Source organism: Ictalurus punctatus, chromosome 27 (assembly GCF_001660625.3).
Source record: "Ictalurus punctatus breed USDA103 chromosome 27, Coco_2.0, whole genome shotgun sequence".
In the NCBI taxonomy this organism is placed as follows: domain Eukaryota; kingdom Metazoa; phylum Chordata; class Actinopteri; order Siluriformes; family Ictaluridae; genus Ictalurus; species Ictalurus punctatus.
This window is the reverse complement of record NC_030442.2, coordinates 14,280,589-14,302,886: the sequence shown is the minus strand read 5'-3', so window position 1 is coordinate 14,302,886 and position 22,298 is coordinate 14,280,589. Positions and strand designations below refer to the sequence as shown.

At 36.5% G+C, this 22,298-nt stretch overlaps 2 protein-coding genes and 1 long non-coding RNA gene across 5 annotated transcripts; 1 reads left to right on the top strand and 2 right to left on the bottom strand.

The window, feature by feature from the left end:
• On the bottom strand, nucleotides 1-12,987 carry dpep2 (dipeptidase 2). Of its 3 annotated transcripts, none has more exons than XM_017458692.3 (12): nucleotides 12,839-12,987; nucleotides 12,089-12,207; nucleotides 9,322-9,472; nucleotides 8,169-8,295; nucleotides 5,997-6,126; nucleotides 5,218-5,359; nucleotides 4,875-4,944; nucleotides 3,629-3,805; nucleotides 3,197-3,281; nucleotides 1,863-1,938; nucleotides 1,581-1,716; nucleotides 1-810 (listed from the first exon to the last, which is right to left on the bottom strand). In XM_017458692.3, exons 3-12 carry the CDS (start codon nucleotides 9,450-9,452, stop codon nucleotides 592-594), a joined length of 1,293 nt encoding a protein of 430 aa, XP_017314181.1. In that variant the 5' UTR covers nucleotides 9,453-9,472; nucleotides 12,089-12,207; nucleotides 12,839-12,987; the 3' UTR covers nucleotides 1-591. The 3 variants fall into 3 exon arrangements, with proteins under 3 accessions (XP_017314181.1, XP_017314182.1, XP_053532456.1); XM_017458693.3 differs by lacking the exon at nucleotides 12,839-12,987 and adding an exon at nucleotides 12,318-12,456; XM_053676481.1 differs by lacking the exons at nucleotides 4,875-4,944; nucleotides 5,218-5,359; nucleotides 12,839-12,987 and having other exon boundaries at nucleotides 3,629-3,738; nucleotides 12,089-12,450.
• A 1,091-nt stretch (nucleotides 12,988-14,078) lies between these two features.
• On the top strand, nucleotides 14,079-19,878 carry LOC108259141 (uncharacterized). Its single transcript, XR_001810824.3, has 3 exons — nucleotides 14,079-14,287; nucleotides 18,160-18,286; nucleotides 19,795-19,878. It is a non-coding gene; the product is annotated as an uncharacterized LOC108259141 (long non-coding RNA).
• LOC108259140 (leucine-rich repeat-containing protein 36) lies at nucleotides 15,095-22,144 on the bottom strand. The gene is made up of 9 exons (XM_017458364.3): nucleotides 21,645-22,144; nucleotides 21,441-21,517; nucleotides 20,972-21,355; nucleotides 19,777-19,940; nucleotides 18,102-18,255; nucleotides 16,520-16,794; nucleotides 16,328-16,418; nucleotides 16,084-16,201; nucleotides 15,095-15,852 (listed from the first exon to the last, which is right to left on the bottom strand). The coding sequence occupies exons 1-9, from the start codon at nucleotides 21,707-21,709 to the stop codon at nucleotides 15,789-15,791; spliced, it is 1,392 nt and encodes a 463-aa protein (XP_017313853.1). The 5' UTR covers nucleotides 21,710-22,144; the 3' UTR covers nucleotides 15,095-15,788.
• Between the last annotated feature and the right edge of the window lie 154 nt (nucleotides 22,145-22,298).

Here is a 22,298-nt window from a genome sequence, read left to right as displayed (position 1 = left end):
TGTAAGTGCATAAACTCCTTATTGTTTATTAGGGATAAGCCAAAAATCATCATCACAATCCCTGGAGGGGGTCAATTCCCATGCAGGCAGTGACAACCAAGGAAAATTCAAAAACAAAAGTGCTGTCAAGGTCACAACTAGGAAACACTGAATCATCGAAGGCAGCGCAGTAATGCACTCTTACAATGAACAAGACTTTTCGATGAAACAAAGGAACATGAGTGTATATAAAGAAAACTAGTCAAGGGATGCACTCGGAACAGGTGCACACATTAGGTAACAGACAAGTAATGAGACAGGGTAGAGACAGAATCGAATACAGAAACACAGGTAAACAGGCAAAGTAAACAAAAAAGCACCTGGACAGAACTCAACAAAACAAAATAGGCAGCATTCATTACACAGGGAAACCCACCACATGCTGAGAAGGGGAATTTGCAACAGCATGAAAACCAGGTATAAACAAGGTCTTCAGTATATATACTGAATATATGGCTTGAATATATGGCTTCACTATAATAGTACTCAAACTTGCGATGCCCTTTTCACAAAGAACTTCTTGAGACTTTTAAATGAACTATTGTCTCAGAATCAATTCAGATATGTCGGTTTATGTAGCAGCATAAAGTGGAAAAAGAGAACAGTCCAAAACAGAGCACCTGAGCCTAAAAGATTACTCGCTTGCATACCAGATGACTTGACCATTTTTGAGCTATTCGGGTGCCTCAGAACCAAACGGCATTCGTTTTGGGCCTCTGCAAGGGGGATTGACACTTCACTGGGAAGAGTGTTGCGTAGTTCATCACGTATCTGTACAGCAGCACAACAAGACAGAAAATGCAGCTATTTTTAGATGTGCAAGACCTTGCAAACACATTCTACAAAAAAGGTTGAATATTGACACAGTCTGGGATTACAGTGGAACAGGAAACTGTGGAAACAGATGGCAATAATGATACATTTGATAGGAATGTGTGGGAAATACTGGAGGGATATCATAAAATGGAGGACTTGATACAATAGCTATTTACATCACATGATGTACTTCGTATAGCAACTGCTTTGAAATGTTATTGCCACAAAAGTAGTTCTTCTGCTTTACAGACATAAAATACAAAAAAACTCTCTTTATTGGGGTGCCATACAAGATACAGTAATGTATTACAATGAGTACGTTATTATAAACCTTTGATTTGCCATACAGCCAGAATTACACTCAGAGCTACTAATAAACACTTAATCAACACGTTCTTACCAATCAGAAACAATGATTCAATGGAGCTATGGTGTATATGTATGTACAAAACTGTTGGGTGGCGACCAAGTGATATGGATTTTCTGCCAATGGATCAGGTCTTCCGTTTCTAGCTCATATATACACACTTTTGCTTACATTCTATTGCTATGAACTTTCATATACTGTATACACTGTGCCCAATTCCTCCTGCAGAGCCAGAACTAATGAAAACTTGGTGATGTTTATGCTCAGAGACACCTGATTCAGCTCATCTATGAAGTACCAGGCTTAGTAGATGTGAGCAGGTATAGGTCATGAGGTTTAAATGAAAGCCCTCTCTCACCTTCTCCACTTTCTCAAAGACTCTGAGAAAGTTGAGCCTCAGCACACCTGCCAGATCCGCCTCACTCCAGTGCCTACGCAATAGTTCTCCAATCAGAGCAGGGTATTTAGACACATCCTCCAGACCCTGAGGGAATCTACAAGTAGACACAGAGACAAACACTTTAGAAGGAAACAATGTTTCATGAGATTAAGGACAAATATTTATTCCAGATGCCAGTCTGAACAGAGTAAACTGGAGATCGGACAAATTAGAAATTTGCAAACAGAAAAGTTCTCTTACCCGCTGGCCCCATCATAGTCACTCCCGATTCCAATGTGCTCTGCTCCGATCACATGCTTAAGATAGTCAAAATGGTCTGAAAGGCACAGGATTAAGATAAAAATTTCAGTGGAGCGGAATATTAAAAAGATGATGCAATATACAGTCTGTATAAGTTTTTTTTTTTTTTTTTCCCCCCAACCATGAAACCTTACTATTAGTATTTGGAGGGAATATCAGAACTGATTACAATCCCTAAGACATTTTTAAGGAGATCTTGGACCCTAAAGCTCATCCTTAGTTGTTTTCACACTGAGCATTTGGCAATCAAACACTGATTTTTTGCAAGCATTTGTATTGTTTGGATGTACCAAGTTTGGAGCATTTTAACCGGCTGCCAGAGGTAAACAGTTTTCGAGCTACATTAAACTTAGCATAAGGAACCAAACTTGTGCGACTCTTTTGCAACGAAAACCTACAGCCACACTGGCGCTGGTAGATTAGACTGGACACCACTGTGCTTACAATTACAAATAATTCAATTAATATTTTACAGTAGCCACCTAAACCACTTGTTTATCAGTTTAATGATTCATCAACATATTTTATAGCTGGTTCGGCTTTTTTCCACCAAAAATGCAAATGTTGTGCATGGGCAAAAAGCTGTCAAAAAGTTATGTATGCTTCAGGTGCAATATTGTGTGGGCTACTTTAAAAAAAAGGCTGTCTTTTGTGTAACTTGTGTCTAGTTGTACCTGTACTTAATGTTAGTTATAAATTCTTATATATTTTACACCTATTTCCTTTCCAAGTTTACCATTGGTTTGTTTTGTGTTGATAGAACCTGATATTTAATCCACAAAAGACAATTATTAGAGACTAAGACATTTTTCATCATGGTAATTCAATTCAATTCAATTCAATTCAATTTTATTTGTATAGCGCTTTTTACAATAGACATTGTCTCAAAGCAGCTTTGCAGAAATATCAACACGGTATACAGATATTAAAGGTGTGAATTTATCCCAACTGAGCAAGCCACTGAGTGGTGACGGTGGCAAGGAAAAACTCCCTAAGATGTTTTAAGAGGAAGAAACCTTGAGAGGAACCCGACTCAGAAGGGAACCCATCCTCATCTGGGTAACAACAGATATTGTGAAAAAGTTCATTATGGATTTATATGAAGTCTGTATGGCGTTAAGAGCAGCCGTAGTCCCAGCAGTCTGGAATTAAAGAAGATTTGAGCTCCATCCAGAGGCAGAAAGGATCTGGATCTCTAGTATCTCCATAAATTCGTGTGGGGTAATTGGTTTGCATATATTTTAAATATTCTTTAGTAAAAGTGCTGAACTCACCAGCTACAAGAGAGACATCTGACTGATCACCACAGGCTATAAAATCACTGTAGAAGTTCACCATGATGAGTCCTCCATTTGCTTTCTAGTGTAGAAATGGAAAGGATTAAATGAATATAAGTATGACATGATGATGATGATGATGATGATGATAATAATAATAATAATAATAATAATAATAATAATAATAATAATAATAATAATGACAGGCCTATTAATACAGATAGATGATGCATAGCACACAAAGTTTCCAGAAAAACAGGACGTTTCAGACAAAAGTCCTTCAGCTATACAATCAAAGTATTCCTGAGATACATCCTATAGCCTTCGGTTTATTTCTTTAAACCCTTAAAATCCAAAAGCTATACGAGCCCCTCAATCTAATATACTCTCTCTCTTCTGGCACATTTGCACAAGGCAGCTTGGAGTCACCAGCATGAGAAGCAGTTTATCAGGGACGTTGCGTGGGTTGTTACAGATTTTGTAGGCGGCGGAGTGGCTGAAGATGACCGGAGCTTTGGAAAGTTGCAGCACGGCTTCCGCTGTAGCCCAGGAAGAATGAGACAGATCAATCAACATTCCCAGTCTGTTCATCTCATGCACTACTGCCTGGAGTAATGAGCAGGATGCATACACATAACAATAGATTACTATTGTTCAAAATAAATGCAGCAAATATGGCTTCACTGTCCAAACAAAGATTTTATCTTTCTTATTGTAGGACAGGAATGACAAGCCTAAAACGACACCATTAAGTCAAGATCAAATTTACACACACACACACACACACACACACATTTGTATTTCACATCTTTGTTTGAAGACCCCTACCAGCATGTGACTCAACGATTAATTTACAGTAACACACACATACACACTAGGCATGTAGTACAATGCAATTTTCATTTAATAATGATAAAGAAAATTCATTTAAGTTTAAAATGAACAAAGATATATATATATATATATATATATATATATATATATATATATATATATATATATATATATATATATATATATATATATATATATAGGTTAAATTAATTATTTAATTATTTTTTGGAGAACCCAGCAGAGAGATAGTGCACCTCCTATTCATATCATGTTAATGCACGTGGCATTAGTCCCTTAAGCAGGGTTGCCAGCGCCATGGTTTTACATGACAAGATGGTAGTCAGTGGAAAAAGCAAGTCCAAACAAAGGGAAAGTGTAAGTACAGACAGTGTACCTATAATGTACAGAACAATTTCTGTTTTAATATATGTTGTAAAGATTGGGAACAGGTTTATGGAGTGGATAATAATTGTAAATACTGTACTGCTAGTCAGAAATGCATCAAGACTTTTTGTGCAGTTTTTAACATGCACTTCAGGTGGGTGAATTTTGCTGAGACCTTCCCACTGCTGCCCTTCAAGCTTTTTTGTTGCATCCTATGGGATCCCTGTCCCAATGCATACCACTAATCTCAACATGGAGCTATCTGCCAAGCTTTTTTGCCATATAAATATACAAAAAATAAATACTGTATGAATAGGAGGTGTACTATGTATACAGAATTTGTATTTCCTGTATTCGTAATCTGTTCAATACTGATAATGTATTCATATCCAGTTACATTATGCACACACACAGACAAATGAAAGTTTTGTGTTAATTTCTAATGTTTTTTGATTACCTTTCCAAATTCTGTCAAGCTTTTGTTTTCTCTCTTGTAGTAAGGGTAATATAGGGAAGAGCTTTCTGCCCTATATAAGAAAATGAGTGAGAAACATCTGCTCAATTATCTTGCTATGCGCACGCACACACACACACAAACATACATTACCCAAATCCAACCAATGAGCAGATGTTATCTGTATGGTGCTCTTTCTCAGAACAGCAGTGACACTGACGTGCCAATGTTGCTATCGTGCAGAGAATGGCCCACCATGCAAATAATAATAATAATAATAATAATAATAATAATAATAATAATAACAATAACAACAACATGGAGGATTGTGTGTCCATGTGTTTACCAAGGTGTGTTGCAGGTGTGTGTGAGTGCCATAGATCTCACTCCAAGTTGGTAGAACATGCGTAAAGCTGGCAGACTGCTATCAATTGCATGGCCTCCTTCCACACTGATCAAACAAGCTATCTTCTTTGTGGCATTCATTTCTTCAAATACACCCACACACACACACACACACACACATCAAAGCAAGTTATGAATGCAATCTTCATTCAAGTATAAATGTGTGGTAATGTGGAAAAATGGCCTCCTGAATGAGCATTATGTTCCGGAAATTGCCCTTTTCCCACATATTATCCCACAATTTCCATTTCTGGGTGTGCCATCGTGTCTGCCTTTAGTGAATATGGAAACTGAGAAAAAGCTGTGCATGCATCCTTTCTGTTATCGGTGAAAAATATCACCAAATGTATGAGATGCAAATGTGCAGTGTCTAAAATATACACAGTGATTATACAATGTAATAAGAAAATATGTTTCTTGTATGAAACACTGCATGTGCAATAATTGTTTATGGTTGACTGAACAAGTATGAAAACATTGTTTAAACCCTTTCCAATAAAGATCTGTAAAGCTTATTTGGATTTGACAAAATTATCTTTAAAATACACATAGTATCCTGAAAAAAGGAACTTTTTTTTTTTTTTTTTGGGGGGGGGGGGGTTTGCAGAGTATATAATACAACAAAATAGAGTAGCTTTAAAGGAAATTAAAAATAGCAGGTTTTTTTAGGTCAGGAAAGTGCCAATATTTTTTTTATCCCCATATACCCCAGGTTCATACCTGCAGCGGTGGTAGCCAACTCCAGCTCTGGGTATTCAGTGCACATACGTCGTATCACATCAATCTGCTCCAATGCCAGTCTAACGGCGTCCTTGTCCTGAGCTGTACATAACACATATGCCGCAAACATCTGACAGAGGAAAAGTTGGTCACAGTTCATTAATATTGGTTATTGAATCAGTAAGATATCGACTCAGTACAGGATATTGAATCAGACTAGAATATTGAATCAGTATAGAGTACTGAATCAGTATAGGAGTATGGAATCATCAGCATCTGTTGGACTTAGCTGTATTAGATAAAGCAATACTACACAATAACAAACAAGCCTTCAATGAGGAAAACTTTTAGATTTATTGAATTGTCTGCTTTGACATTTACATTTTCATCTAGTTTCCTACTATATCACTGTCATTGCTAGGCAACAAGCTAGCTAGGACTTAGTTCATTAATTTATGTTAACAGTTCTCCTAGTATTTTATGCATTCACACCCACCCTTTTTATTTAGTCACCAATAAACTAAATAAAATCATTAAAAAACTCTTTTATATTGTGTACAAATTACATGGTTTAATCATAAACTCATTATATAGACAATAAAAGTGAACGTAATGTAAACAAAATAACTGCTTTTAATTGTTTTGCTTTTTCTGGCTTTTTTGCAAGGTCTGACAGTGGGTGATTGTTAATTCAAGACTTTATATCCCATATTTAAGGGTTTTAGGATGATAAAATATGTATAACTATCAAATGTATTCTTGCTTTTCATGAGGCAGTGAACTAACTTTGAAACATGAATGAGGATATGCACGGTCTCAGGTGGTATGTTGTGTGATGTGTATTTTTAGGTTGTGTACACACAGATCTAACTCTTCTCTGATCAGTAAACTCAAGGAAGCATTTATTTATGCAAAGTGCATGCTGCAGTAACACAGTATACAGTACAAATTGCATTTCTGGCAAATGTCAGGCCTTCACATGTAAACCCAGCACTGGAGACCTGTACAGCTTTACAAACTGGAGTTCTGGATAACTGGTTCTTACATATACAGAAGTTTTCCTAAAAATGTTTGTATGCTGTGAAGGATTTGAATGAAGCTGTAAAGGAGCAGATACAGAGCTTTTTTTATATATATATATATATATATATATATATATATATATATATATAATTTTTTTTTTTTAAACAAAAGATCAAACGTTTTTTTCACAGGCTTCTTTGATCATATTTATCAAGGGTGCCAATATTAGTGGAAGGCATTGCAGGTGTCTAAACATACAAAACATAGTATTTTGCACTCACTGCATTTTGTACGTAGTGCTAAAAATAGTTCATATTTATGTCTTTCAAATTTAAAAAAAATCTATTTAGATTCTGGTGTCAAAACTGCATTTGTAAAATCTACTGCAAAGTGTCATGGTAGGGCATAGAACTACACTACCCATCAGCCCCAGCATGTCACGCGCCTCACTAATTACTAGCACCTGAGTCTTGTTATGGCTTGTTATGCCTTGTTAGCACCACTATTTAAGTTCTGCTTTTTCACCATCTCATTGTCAAGCTTTTGTTGCAGTTGTCCTTGACCACATTATTGCTTATAGTCTGTTCATTATGAGCAGACGAGCTGAACCAGACATGTCAAAACAGGAATAATCATTCTATGGTCACATTGAACACTGACTTTGTCCATTAAAGTAATCCTCTCTTCCAAGGTTTACGGTTGAAAAGCAGAATGCTGGGAAATTAATTCACTTATTTATTTATTGAATTAATTTTAACGGTGCTTTTATCGATCGACACAAAGCATTAAAAGCAGCTTTCCAGGAATGAACAAGCCAGCGGTCACAGTGGAATGGGTAAAACACCCTGAGACAGAATGAGGAAGGAACACTGAGAGGAAACAGACTCAGAAGAGAACCAACCCTTTTCTTTGCAAAACCAGATAGTGGTAGAAATCATGACTCTTCCACAATTGTATATAGTATCATACATACTGCAGGACAGAGCTCAGAAATCGTTCCCTGGTGCTGTGAGACACCAACACTACCTGTTACACCAGTAACGCCACCATACTGGCCATATTTAACTCTTAATCTCAGCAAAAAATCGGAAAATAAATAAAAAATACATTATAGAATATTTCCAAGGAACAGTGTAAAACAGAGACTACCTGTCCTCCAACATGACCAGCTTTGAGTCGGGTAATATCCGTAGCTGTTTTCGGGCTGTTGTACAAATCAAACTGGCTGAGTTTGTTATTCCCGAGCATGCGCAGGTGCAAAGGGAGGTCATTGTGTCTGGAGAAAGAGAGGAAAGGGATTGTGAATGTAAATGTGAGGAAGGGTACACTTTCACACTTCACAGTAAATTTTCTTGGGATTCTAGGCTCCAGTTCTATTCCGTATTTCTGATTTTAAGACACTCTCATCAACTTTGCACAATGCACAAGTGGCCACTTGTAGCACTCCTCTTACCCTGAGACATTCTCTCCAGGATTTTGTGACCAGAGAAATGAATGCAAAATCAAGCAAACTCTGCTATATTCGGAAGAGCTTGCAATTTTTCTAAATTACCACAGATTTTCTGCATATTTGTGCCAAGATGTGTCATGTGATCACAACGGATGTCATCATTACAACGGGCATTCAGCCAAAGCCCTCTTCAGCTAAAAGGTCTCATTTACCAGAAATAATCACAGCAGAAGATGGTACAAACCAATTTTGTGCAAATGTAATTTCGCCAATTCGAGTAGTTTTCCTCAAAAAAAAAAAAAACCCACAAAAAAATTATACTTTCGATTTTCACCAAGAGAGTAAAAATGCTGAAACATTTTGCCCTCCCCCCACAAGAAGTTACCATGTTTCGCTTCAAAGATTATTCAACTACTGTTACCACAACTGTAGCACACCATCCAGGTGCAATCATGCAAACCATGTATGCTTTTTTTCAGCTCAATGTCGTGAAGAAAATTTCCAACTAAAAGGATCAACTTATCAACAAAGCTTTTTCTTCATCTAGTAGATTTCCACATATCCAGTAATGCATTAATGTTTAACATTTCATTAAGGTATCTGAATTTTCAAAAACATAAAAAATTAATTCATTATAATTTAACAAACAAAGAAGAAGAGGAAGAAAGTCTCTTGGTTTCTAGTTTATGGTTTCTGATTTTTGTCCTGAGTGCCATGAATTTTTTCTTCTGGTTCGATCGAGTTTTAGGAAACTTTGGAAGGCAATGATGTTTCCACAACTGGAGATAATAAACTCTGAATTATACCGCCTGTGAATTATCTAAAGCGAGAAAAAGCAGCGGGTATCATTACCCATCTATCAGTCGGTACATAGACATCAGCTCCAAAGTTTTACTGGAATCAGACTGCACTCCACGCAGAAGGAGGAGGAAAGCACAGCACAGGCTCAGCTCACATACGCCCAGTCCTTTGAGGGTTAACATGGTCTGGTTCTCGTTAACAGCTATGAACACATAAAAAATTACTCACACATAATTGCATAACCGTGTGCTGTCAAAACAAAACAACTTTACAATGTACATATATTTATATACATGGTGTTTTGTAAGAAATATAAATATAATAATTTTGATACTGCCGAAATATTTCAATGTTGCTAAAGTGGACATGAGTGAAGTCATCTTCAGTATTGTTTTGTATTTTCTTACCTTTGTATATCAAATGGTCTACCTATTGCATTTAAAAATATTAATTTATGAAAATTAATTCACATATTGTCAACTCCATAATTATTGGCACCTTTCAAGATAATGGTAACAATTACTGCACAAACCAAGGGTGTCAAACATACAGTCCTATTAAGGTTCTAATACAGCCCACCAAATTTATTGACAATCATCCCGTAACTGGACGGGATCGTAAGTGAATGTAACAACTGAAAAATTTGAGAAAAGAGCTATTATTATTACTATTGTTATTCCACTAGGAGGCAAAATAAAGCATTAGCTCAGAGCCGTAAACTCGGCTACTGACAAAGTGTGCTAATGATACAAAATTTAATCACATTTAATCCCCATTATGTCCAGTCTGTTCATCCGTTTTGTATGTGATATATGTTTAATCCATTTATGCATTTTTTTTTTTTTTTTTTAAGATAAATGCTAATAAATGAACACATTTAAAAGGAGTTGATGTGTTACTGGTCTACTAAACTAATCGACTTGACATGGAATTAATTATATTATGAAGATTAACCCCAAATAAAGACCAGCTGTTTCTGTAGGATTTTCTTCACATCATCTTGGTTTCATCTGATTGCTGAAACCAAAGAACTGACAAAGCCTGTATAGGGTCTCACTCGTTGAAAGGTGAGAATATGACAGGGGTATAAAAAAAATTCCAACACATTAGATTCACCGTGGAACACGATGAAGGCAATCATCAACAAATAGAGAAAAAGTAGCAACACAGTGACCACCAAAAACAGGGAGGCTTCCAAGAGACCTATGGCAACATTAAAGGAGTTGCAGGAATATCTGACAAGTACTGATTACTCTCTACATGTAACAACAATCTCTCATTCTTCACATGTCTGGGCTCTGGGGTAGGGAGGGTTAGACAGGAGCTCTTTCTCACAAAAAACATCCAAGCACAACTAAATCACCCCAAACCATGTGGCAAAATGTGTAATGGTCTGATGAGACCAATTCCTAAAGGTATCATAATTCCATAATTCCAAAATGTATGTTTGGCAACAAAAATTGCAGCATCATATTTTAGGTCTGCTTTTCTTCAGCTGGTTTTACCAAAATGGAGGGAATCATTAAAAGCTACAAATGGCAGTTGAATTTAGAGCAAAACCTTCAGGTATCCACTAGTTATCTGAAGATGAGAAGGAATTCACCATGACAGTGACCCAAATCATACATCCAAATCAACAAAGGAATAGCTTAACCAAAATAATATCAATGTTTTTGAATGACCTAGCCAGAACTCAGACCTGAACACAACTGAAAATCTGTTGGATGACCTGAAGCGGGCTGAGCACAGGAGATTCCCCTTAGGATCTGGCGGATCTAGAACGTTTTCGGAAGAACGAGTACAAAAATATCGCCAAGTCTCTCACACAAAAATACTGTGTGGTATAATAAAATCAAAAGGTGTTTCCACAAAGTACTGATGTGCACACTCATGGAACTAGGTTATTGTGCATACTTATGCAACTAGGTCATTGTATGTTTTTTATTTTTCCTCCGTTTTTCCCCCTAAAATGTTTATGACTGTCTTTCACTGTATTTATTTACTTTATTTATCTTCGTGTCATTCTTTTACTTCACAATAACCTACCATATTAACAATGTGTGGAAACCAGAGGAGAGCATGCAAACTCTGCACACACAGGACCACGGTGGGAATCGAACCCCCAACCCTGGATATAATATAATATATAATTATTCAGGTATTGCTCATTATCATGATCCTGAAGGATGTCAATAATTCTGGAGTCGACTCAATCTTAATTAATTTCCTCGTGTGAAATCAAGCAGAGCACTGTTTAGCAACTTACACTTCCCAAATTTGCTACCATTTACCAAGTCCATCATTATCTACTAACTTTACACGGTGTACTGTTTTTGTTTGTTTTTCCAAAAATATTTTCATAGTCAGATAAAGAGAAAGTGTCTGTGGGTCCATTGTTTTATACTGAGTTAGGATCAGAAACATGTACGGAGTGAAGATTATAAGCTTACTTAAGTGAAAAGACTGATTATTTATTTATTTGTTTGTTTGTTTGTTTACAAATGAACACAAAACAACTTGTTAATTTACCAAAGCAGGAGATAATTCATTAGGGAATGTGATATGTGTCATGTATCTGATGATTATCACATCCCACATACTGTATAGAAAATCTGACAAGTTTAGGCATAATCATGTATTGCTGAGAACACACAGCAAAACCGGTTAAACTGAAACAGACTGATTTTTTAATAGCACCTAGAAGGCAATCCTATTTTTATTTATTTATTTAATAATTGCTTACATAATACATATCTCACCCTAAAACGACCAAAGTATTGTAATTTTTTTTTTTTTTTTAAATTTTTAAAGTACTCACCGGGTTATAGAAGTTTAAGAGCGCTGTTGTGCTGTGGATCCTCTTTTCACCACCCAAATGTGCTGTTCTAGGTCTCCATTAACTGCTGAAGCTTAAAAGTGGAGTTGAAATGACGCCCTCTGGTGGACATTTAAAAAAAAATACACGTGTGCGTTTTATGCTACATTCGTGGTTCCTTGTATTTGCTCATTTGCAAGTTAACTAGATAGGTAAAGTTTGTCACGACAACCTTTCAAGTTGGCTTGACAAAGCCAGTCTGGAAGTATGAAACTGTTTCATAAACTTGAAGATAGTTTGAAGGTGAAAGTCCCTCAGTGGTGGAAGGAAATTCCAAACTCATTCCGGACAGCATAATCTGTCACTATCTTCAAAAAACAACTAAAGACCCACCTCTTCCGTGAACACCCAACTAACCCCTAAATTGCCAACCCCACATTATCATTAAAAAAAAAAAATCCACAAAAAAAAAAAAAAAAAAAAAAAAAAAAAAAAACCTACTCTGGGACTTACACCTCTACTCTGCACACTTTGCTTTTCTAGAACTCAATTAAAGATATTGTATAGTAGTACTACTTGTATTGTTCACCGCTTGATATATCGCTTTGTTTGTAAATTAGATTAGATAGATAGATAGATAGATAGATAGATAGATAGATAGATAGATAGATAGATAGATAGATAGTGTTATAAATAAACCGTAATTCCGATCAGTTAGAAAAGTCATAGCACACTATAAACATCATAACATACTCCTCTTTCCTTCAGCTGTCCAAAGACATGCGATGCCTGATCCGCATTCCCAAATTGTGTAAATGGTTGTGCGATTGTGCCCTGCGATGAGTTGACACCCATTCAGGGTTTTCCAACAATGTTTGTGTGTGTACAATTCAGACTTCCTGCAGACTGTCTCACTTTATTTGTTTTAAATAAAGTTTCATTTATTTTGACATCCATAACTCCAGGTGTCTGGAAGTTTGTTGTTGTAATTGTTGTTGTTGTTGTTGTTTTACCGTGGGCATCCTTTTGGGAGAGACGTTTAAATATTTTGATAATAAATATAACATCTCATTAACGTCCCGCACTGTAAATAATGATCTTATTTCACATCTCGCCTTGTTCCGTCACTTCCATTCAGCTGATGGAGAACTCCTTTAGGTTATTTACACACGGGTTATTCTGATTCTCAGCGTGTGCCGGTAGTAACGGGTCAACCCGGTACTGACGCGCTGCCTGACATGTAGTCAGTCGGGAATATTTCATGGGTGCACCGTGCAACAAGAAGAGCCAAAGCAGTAGCAGCTCCCCTGGTTACCATGGCTGCGTCCGAAACCGCATACTTACCTACTATATAGTAGGCGAAATACATGTGTTTATCGCAGACGCTCGTTTTCCGCTTTTGGTGCTATTACCGCTAAGTGTGTAAAAGCTGCTCCAAAAAAAAAAAATTATGTGCGGATAGATTAAATGTGTTTTCAGGAAGAGCTGCTGCTTAACCGCAGTATTTATGCAAGGAGTTCAAACAGATGAGTTTAAAATGATGGCAGCGGTTGCATTGTGAATGTTGTAGCATAGTTTAATTAGAGTGTATTATTGCAAGAAAACATCGCGCGTTTAACGTTAATACGGTCAGGAGGGGGTTTATTAATTGTACACACGAGAGGAAAATTTATTTGTTAGAAAATAATAGGTGTGTGGCTAGCACTTTTTTATGTCTTTAATATCAGTCAGTCAGAAAAAAAAAAAACATTTCTACTCTTGTCCGGATAACTCCTAGTAGCTTTAATAATGATATACTTGAAGTATACAGAATGCCATTTTTAAAAACACATTTTATATTGATATTTAACTTGGTTAATAAAAATAGTATGTTTAATTAGCATGTTTTTGTGTTTTGCTTTGGTACCGAAATTGGTACAGAGTACCGTGGAATTTTACTGGTATTAGTACCGACTACTGAAATGTTGGTACCGTGACAACCGTAACACACACACACACACCACCCCACACATCAACAAAATGAAGTGGATGAAGATCGTCTACACATCTCTACAAGCTTGTTAGTGATTACAGAAAGGAACTTGGTGCTGTTTCGCTCTCCAGGACCTGTCAGGCTTAATTAATTAATTACCGTGGTGCCAATCATTTTGAAGTCAATGTTTTGTGGGGAAACATGTAGCACTAAAACTATAGAACATCACTGTAAGTTTAAACTCAATATATTGCTCATTGTTCATTATTGGGTTTTTTTTTTTTTTTGTCTGGTTATTTTCATGAACGGTTCCATTATATATGGAAGTGTGTGTGTTTATTTAGGACTCAAATCAGGAATATAAGCAATAAAATATATTTAAACTCATTAAAAACAGAAATAGAGAGTGTTTGAGGAGGGAATGAGCAGCTAAAAAGCTATAAAGTGGGTGAAAATAACAATGAAAATTAAAATAAAATAGATACTTGGTAAGTATGATTTCACTGGATATGTTTAACATTCAGCTGATCAGTGGATGAGCTCTGAAATTTCTGCCACCAGATGGCACTATGGCTTTGAGAAAAAAGGTAAGATGGAGGGGTTCAACTATATGAACTGCTATAACTTGCAGATTGGTTCTCAACAACAACTATATATATATATGACAGATTATCTGATGAGAAAACTCAGACCTCGATGGGGCCGCAGTTTAAAAGTAGATAGAAGAGAATGACATCCACTCTGGTTTCTCTTGTAAAACAGCAATACTGTTGAAATGTGATATCACTTAAGATGCAATTGGCACAAACTGAATGCTTGCCTTTTTAAAAGGATATTACCATATATGGTGATGCTAAAGGCATGGCTTAAACCATTATTATTATTATTATTATTATTATTATTTCATGCTCGGCATGTTCGTGCACCAAAGTGAGAAAAGCATGAAACCCTCCATGAAAGTGTGTGTTTTGTTAGAAACAAGCTAGCCAGCTAAAATGAGTGATCATGAGTTTGTGATTTATTTACTTTATTGGACAGCAATTGGTCACTGTTAAAGATTTAACCAACTAATATGTCTATGCTGATTGAGAGTCATTCGGTGAGTCAGGAAGGTCGGGGTTGAAGGGACTTTTCTTCGTTTTTTTCCTAGTCAGAGATCAGAAATTCCTTGTTATAAGCGTTAGCTGAATGCACCTTTAGACTCAGGTCTATAAGGTAGTGTTTTGTTGATCAGTACCGCCATCTGCTGGTGGTCTAATGTTACGAATTTTACGTACGAACGCGTATGTTTGAAGTCTTTGGTCATGGTCTCCATATTTCTTGTGCTCATACAGGAAATACACATTCATAGAAATGATCACATAATTATGATCTATCATAGATCAGTTTATCAAAGAGGCATGCTCTGTTGTAGGGTTCTACGTGGAGCGTTCATAAACCCCACATAAACACTTCAGATGTATTTTTTTTAAGATAACTATTTATTGTTTATTGTAAAGATGGTTATTCCAATTTAATCGTCACTCACTGTAATGGTACCTGCTTTAATATATTTATATACACAGAGGAATTAGAGAACAGTAGCACCTTTACTATTTTAAATCATTTAGGCATATAAGACATACTATAACAAAGAAGAAATGCATTTAAAGTTCAGACTTTAAAAACATATACAGTTAAATATACAAACTGTTCATTTTACCAATATTGATTCAGTACATTTATAATGTTTTACTGCATTTTGCTGGTTCTTTTGATCAAATTCTGCAGCAAGTCATTACGGGATACCAAGGATCTAGAAAAAAAAAAAAGCATATATTACTACATCAGGAAATAAAAATACTGTTAAATAAATACCATTTATATTACTTTGTCAAAGGATTAGGTTAAAGGGATTTTTGTATTTACAGGCCTGGATTTTGATTCAAGTCTAATTTTAATTGGATCTATAATTAAACAATGATCAAATGATTCAATATGACCTAATATTTATAAACTAGTAGAGACTAATGGTAAAGGACTTTACCTGTGATTGTCCTGTAGAAGATGCAGTGTTCGTTCCAACTGCTTTAAGAGTTTGTCTTGCTGTTGAAGAACTTTTGTTTCTCTGTCCAGATGTACTCCCAAGTCCAACAGTGTAGTGTCTTAACACACACACACACACACACACACACACACACACATACACACACACAGAGAGAAGACACATGCAGTATGTAGGTCATGGTAAGTCTACATATTCACAGGTTCTACCTTATATAAATGCTCACCATTTTCCAAAGTTGTGATTATCTTCATTTTCTCTGCTCGCAAAACGAAGTTCTCTTTTAAAGCCAAGATCAGTCTCGTCTTCAATGATTCCTTCAACACAGAAGTATTTAAAGTTTATTCGGAAACACAGAAAGTAAGTCTTAAAAATGTGATTTGGAAAAAAAAACAAAAAACACAAGCAATACAAAGACCTGTTCATGTTGAGTTTTGGCAAGTTGTCTCTTCAGCTGTCTAACTTTGGAGACATCGATTGCTGATCGGTGTTCTCCGCAGCTTTCGCACTCCTCGTTTCCACCCTGTTCATTCCCCAACATGCTCTTTACCTGCCTTGATTTCTCCACATCCCACCATTCTCTGCTCTCCCGCTTTCCTTTCTGCTCATCCTTACGTCCTCTTATATACTTGTCCTCAGATTGGGATGGTGGAACCGGGTTAGTTAGAGGTAATAGAAGGAGGATGGCTTTTGCTGTGAGCAACCATACAAGTTTTTCGACAATTATTTAAGAATTTAAATTAAGAAAAAAAAACATAATTGGTGTCTAGGTTAATACGTTTTTAAAGATTTTTTTCTCACCCTGTATATGTCACATGTGGACACGGGTAATATTACAGCATGAGTTCATTCAAAGTTATTTATTTAACAGCATCTAAAGCTGTCAAAACATACAATGACATTTTGTACATCAACATTAGCTTAGCATGTAGCTTAGCATGCATGTTCTGTGTCTAAAAGTTTCCTGGAACCATATGTTTCATTAATATCATGTGTTTGGTTTATTGGGCTGTTTATCATTCATGTGAGTTTTTCTACCATTTTGTACAATCAGTATCAGCCATTCAAGTATTTTGGGGTTAGGGGGTATTTGAACATATTCTAAATATTCTAACAATTCATAATTTAATATCTTGACTGCAACTTCTGGAACATATGTCACTTATTGTCATCCTATTTGAAAATGGGAGGTTTCCGTTATGAAACCAAAACCATGATATGTGCTATATGTTTATCAGATCATGATTTTTTGCGCTGTTCTTCCTCTGGTCCAACTTCTGTTGTTAATATTCGGATGCTACTGAAGGCCTTGTTTGAGGTTAAATTAGGTAGATGAACTCCAAAGGCTGTTAAAACTCCAGTAACATGACTGGTCCTGTCATCTACTGTACACTGTAGCCAAAAGATTGTGGACACCTGACCATAACACTCATACATACTTTTTGAACATCCCAATCCAGATTTAGTCCCCTTTCCTGTTATAATAAGCTCCACTCTTCTGGGAAGGCTTTCCACTAGATTTTGGAGCGTGGCTGTGGGGATTTGTGCTCATTCATACACAAGAGCATTAGTGAGGTCAGGCACTGATGTTGGGTGAGTAGGCCTGGGGTCAAAGGTGTTCAGTAGAACTCTCTTTGCAGGATACTCCAAGTCTTCCACTCCAATCTCAGCGAACCTTGTTTTCATGGAGCTCGCTTAGCACATAAGAGCATTGTCATGCAGCAACAGGTCTGGGCCCCTGTGAAGGGAAATTGTAACGCTACAAAGCATACAAATACGTCTTATACATTGGTGTGCTTCTAACTTTCTGGCAACAGTTTGGGGAAGAACCACATACAGTACGAGTGTGATGGTCAGGTGTACACAAATTTTTGGCCATGTATGGTGTGTATGGTAATAATCTTGGAGACCATTGTCACTCCAAAAAAATAAAATTTCAAGTTTAAAGGCCGAGTAAAAATTTCACATCACCTAAAGCTCACTTCGTAATGGATGCATACCCATAAAGTTGAGATTGAGGTGGAGAGAGTTTTGTCCATTCCAGTGCTCGTCCACCAGGTCCAGCAGAGTCCTCAACACAGCGCACACATCAGGACCACAGGGCTGGACAGCTGGACCAGACAAAGAGCTTCCCTGGGCTTCTGGAACGATCAACTGAAGACATACAGTATCAAGCACAACTCAGGTGAGATTGCTGGTAACACTGTTTATTTTATACAATAAAAAGAAAAGAAAAGAAAAAGGGCAGTGATCATGAGGCTATATGACATCTACTGTGTATATACGCTCTTCAGGACAACTGACATAAACTTACATAAACATTTATAAGGACTTATTCCAAAAGACATCATTTGTCATCCAAACCGCAATAGCTTTTATCAGTTTTGATGGTGTTTACATAGCACTTGTGTTGACAGAAGCCATGGGACTTTCTGAGTTGAATTAATGTTAACTACCATGTGTCAAGTACCTATTGAAAGTGTCACTAATAAAGCTCTCAAAAAGTTATGCCACATCATCACTGTGTCTTTGAACTACAAAGTCAGTTGTTCTTACATTCTAATATAACTCAGCTCCAAAAGTGACATAACACAAACTTATGTCAACAAAAAAATTGACTTTCAGCTTGACATTTAACCTGATAGAAGTACTCTTTGTGACAGTTAACATTTTTTGAAAAATGTTTATGTAGGTTTATGTCAGACTTACAGTATGTAGGTGTCATACTGTATATCCTTGGGTCCAAACCCATAAACAAAGGGTTTTTTTTGTTTGTTTGTTTGTTTTTTTTAATTCTCTGCTAATTGTAAATGTAATTTATTCCCCATGAAATTCTCAAAACAAACAAACAAACTAACAAAAAAATTTTCCAGTGGTTCTTCGTGGTTTTGTAATAGTTAGTGGTGGTATTTTGTGTGTACCATGTTGATCTGAATGGTTTTTGATGACTTTCTAATAGGATTCTTTATAGTAGTCTAGTGCTCTCTGGTGGCATTGTTATGTTATGCCATGGTTTATTGATCAGTGAGAGTAATGGACTTTTTTGATATTCAGATCTATAATTATGCTTCATTTTAGAATATTTGCCAGAAAACTGATATATACACTGATATATACACTGATATATACACTGTCCATGTTTATCTAGATAGGGCTAACAGATATTCTATCAGGATCCAAGAATATGAGTCGTTATACACCAAATATATCCTATATCTGAAACAAGAATGAATAGGCTTAATGAATGGAAGCCATTTATTTCCTGATGGGGAAACGTTTAAATAGAAACCATTTGGACAATTTCTGTTAGGAAGTGAAAGAGTATTTCTCTTTTTGCAGCTGTAATAAATGACAGTAAAATTCTTTCCATATGAAGAGGATGGGTTCTCTGTTGAGTCTGATTCCTCATGTCATCCCGGGGAGTTTTTCCTAGTCACCGTCGCGTCTGGCTTGCTTTAAACCAATATCTGGATTTCTGTAAAGTGGCTTTGTGACACTGTCCACTGTAAAAAGTGCTACAATAATAAAATTAATTGAAATGAATGCATTACCAATCTTGTGGTCTAAATTAGGGGGACTGAAGTCATGGAGAATACTCAGAATTTATATAACATTTATAATCTTATCAATGTAAAAAAAATAATAATATATATATATATTTTTTTTAAAGCCAACCTGTTCCTTGGTTTTTAGCCGTTGTTTAGAAGTCTGCTCGGTCTCCTGTTTGTCTGGCTGTAAAAAGGAATTCATGCAGAGTCTATGAACTGGTGATCTTTCCTCTTGCCTCATCTCGAAAAATTGTATGGCAGCATCAGGTAGGTGGGTCGATTCATACAAGTCTATAGAATAACAATATGGATACATTTATTCAGGTTATAGGAAAACTCCACTCTAAAGCACATTAAATAAGATCAGATAAGATAATACTTTATTAATCCCCAGATGGAGAAATTAGGGATATGTTTATATTGAAATATTAAAATGCATTAAGATGGTGCCGTATTTTCTTGTTCCTGTGAGAAGTTAGAGGTGTGTCACGCTGATGTCACAGCATTGCTAGTGCAGTTACAATGGCATTTAATGGAAGGAAAATTTAAACAATTTCAAATACAAGGGATAACAATAAGGCTTCACTGTTGGCACCAAAAAAAACAAAGGAGTAAGAGTTTCTTTTACTCAATCAATATTTCCATGTCATATTAACATGAAATTCAGTGTAGAAGTTAGACGGAAAGACAGAAAGTTCCAGAATGCAATGCAGCTATGTGATCCAGTTATATGACGCAGCAGAGACTTGGCTCGGCTAGTTAGCAAGTTACATCATCATGAGCACGATGGGGTTGATGGTGATATTAGCATTAAAGTTGAAGCTGTTTGAGAAGAGTGTACCAATGAGGAGGTGAGAGAGCTTAGACTAAAGGACTAAATGCCACTGCATTGCTCAGGTCAGGAAGTCGGGGGTTCAAGCCCCAGCACTGCCAAGCTGCCACTGTTGGGCTCTTGAGTAAGGCCCTTAACCCTCTCTGCTCCATGGGCACGGTATCATGGCTGACCATGTGGTCTGACCCCAGCTTCCTAACATGCTGGGGTATGCGAAGAAAATAATTTCTGTGTGCATATGTATATGTGACCAATAAAGACTCATTATCAAACTGTTAACCAAAGTGAATGTGGACTTGTTATGAAAAATTTTGGCTGCAATTGAACGTTAGAAACATTAATATACAAGTTCTTCAGGGTGGATTTCTCCTTTAAATGCTTACATTTGACACGTTTCATATTGCCACAGCAAGATTTTTAAGAGATTTTATGATATCATTTATAAGGGTTTCTATAAAATGAATGTAAAATGAGAATAATACTTTAGTACCCCTGGTAAGGCGAAGCAGTCTGTCAGTATGTGATTCCAGCTCTGTGTGTGTTTCAGCCAAAGGGTGATTCATTGAGGTCCATGACAACACAGCATCCCTAAAATTCTTATCCCAGTGTTTATTAGTTCCTTCTGTAGGCTCAGAGTCCAAATATAAAGATCTGATCTCTGGTGTACTCTGTGTACGAGTGAGTACTGACTGCTGATCAGTTCTCGATAATAAAGGAGATGCATTTTGTTTTATAATCCTACAGAAAGGCATTGTCTTTGGAAAGCTGTTTGAACGTTCCTGTTGAAAAGTCACTCTGAGATCTTTTGATCGTGGAGGAGGAGAAGAAGGGGAACGGAGAACAGAGTGAGAAGGACCAGGAGATAACTTGTCATCTGAAAGATTCAAAATGGCACTGTTATTGTTTAATCGTTTGTAGTTATTCGCTTGTTTGAACGTTGCATGTTCTGCGTCTCTTACATTCATCAAGGCTGGAGTTGTGCAATTCCATAACTCCAAACTGCCTTAACTCCTTATCTGCAGATACCAGAGTGTTGCTGTTCAAGAGTAAATAGTACACATAATAGAATTATGTCTTCACATTCAATAATGAATCATTCAAAATATTAATATATTTAAATAATTAAGCACAATTAAGTATAATATCTGGTGTATAGTGCTCACCTCATAAGATCCCGTTGATCACTTTGCGTTTTCTTTTTCTCTTTCGCCGCTTTCCCAGAGTTCATCCCTCACTCGTTAATGCATCATCTTATCCAAGCTTTTCACTTCTTTACAGTTCTAATTCAGAGTCGATTGTTTTTGCACCAGCTGAAAGACATTTCAAGTTCACTGAAAGTGGTGAGGGCAGAAAAGATTCTCTGTGCAGCCATAGAGACATAAAGACTTGGTTCAACAATGTTACAGCTGAAGGCGTGGAGACTTGAAAGGTCAGATATCACCATAGCAGCACAATGTAGTAACATTTAAAAGCAGAGCTGGTTATCCATTACAGCTCATTGCTCAGAGGTCTTTTCAAGTTCCTCACAACAGGTCGCGTAGTTAAGTAATGACTGAAAAAATGACTGAAAAATTTCTGAATTCATTCTGCTGCTTCCATCATGAGTTATATCATCAATAAAGATTAGTGACATTGGATTGTGATGCCTTCACCCCTGCCCTCTGAAGGTTGTTTGTGATGTCACTGACTGTTGTTTTTGGGGGTTTTCTTCACAGCTCTCACAATGTTTCTGTCATCAGCTGTTGTTTTCCATGGTTGACCCATTTTGTGTCTGTTGCTCAGTACACAAGTGGTTTCTTTCTTTTTAGGACGTTCCA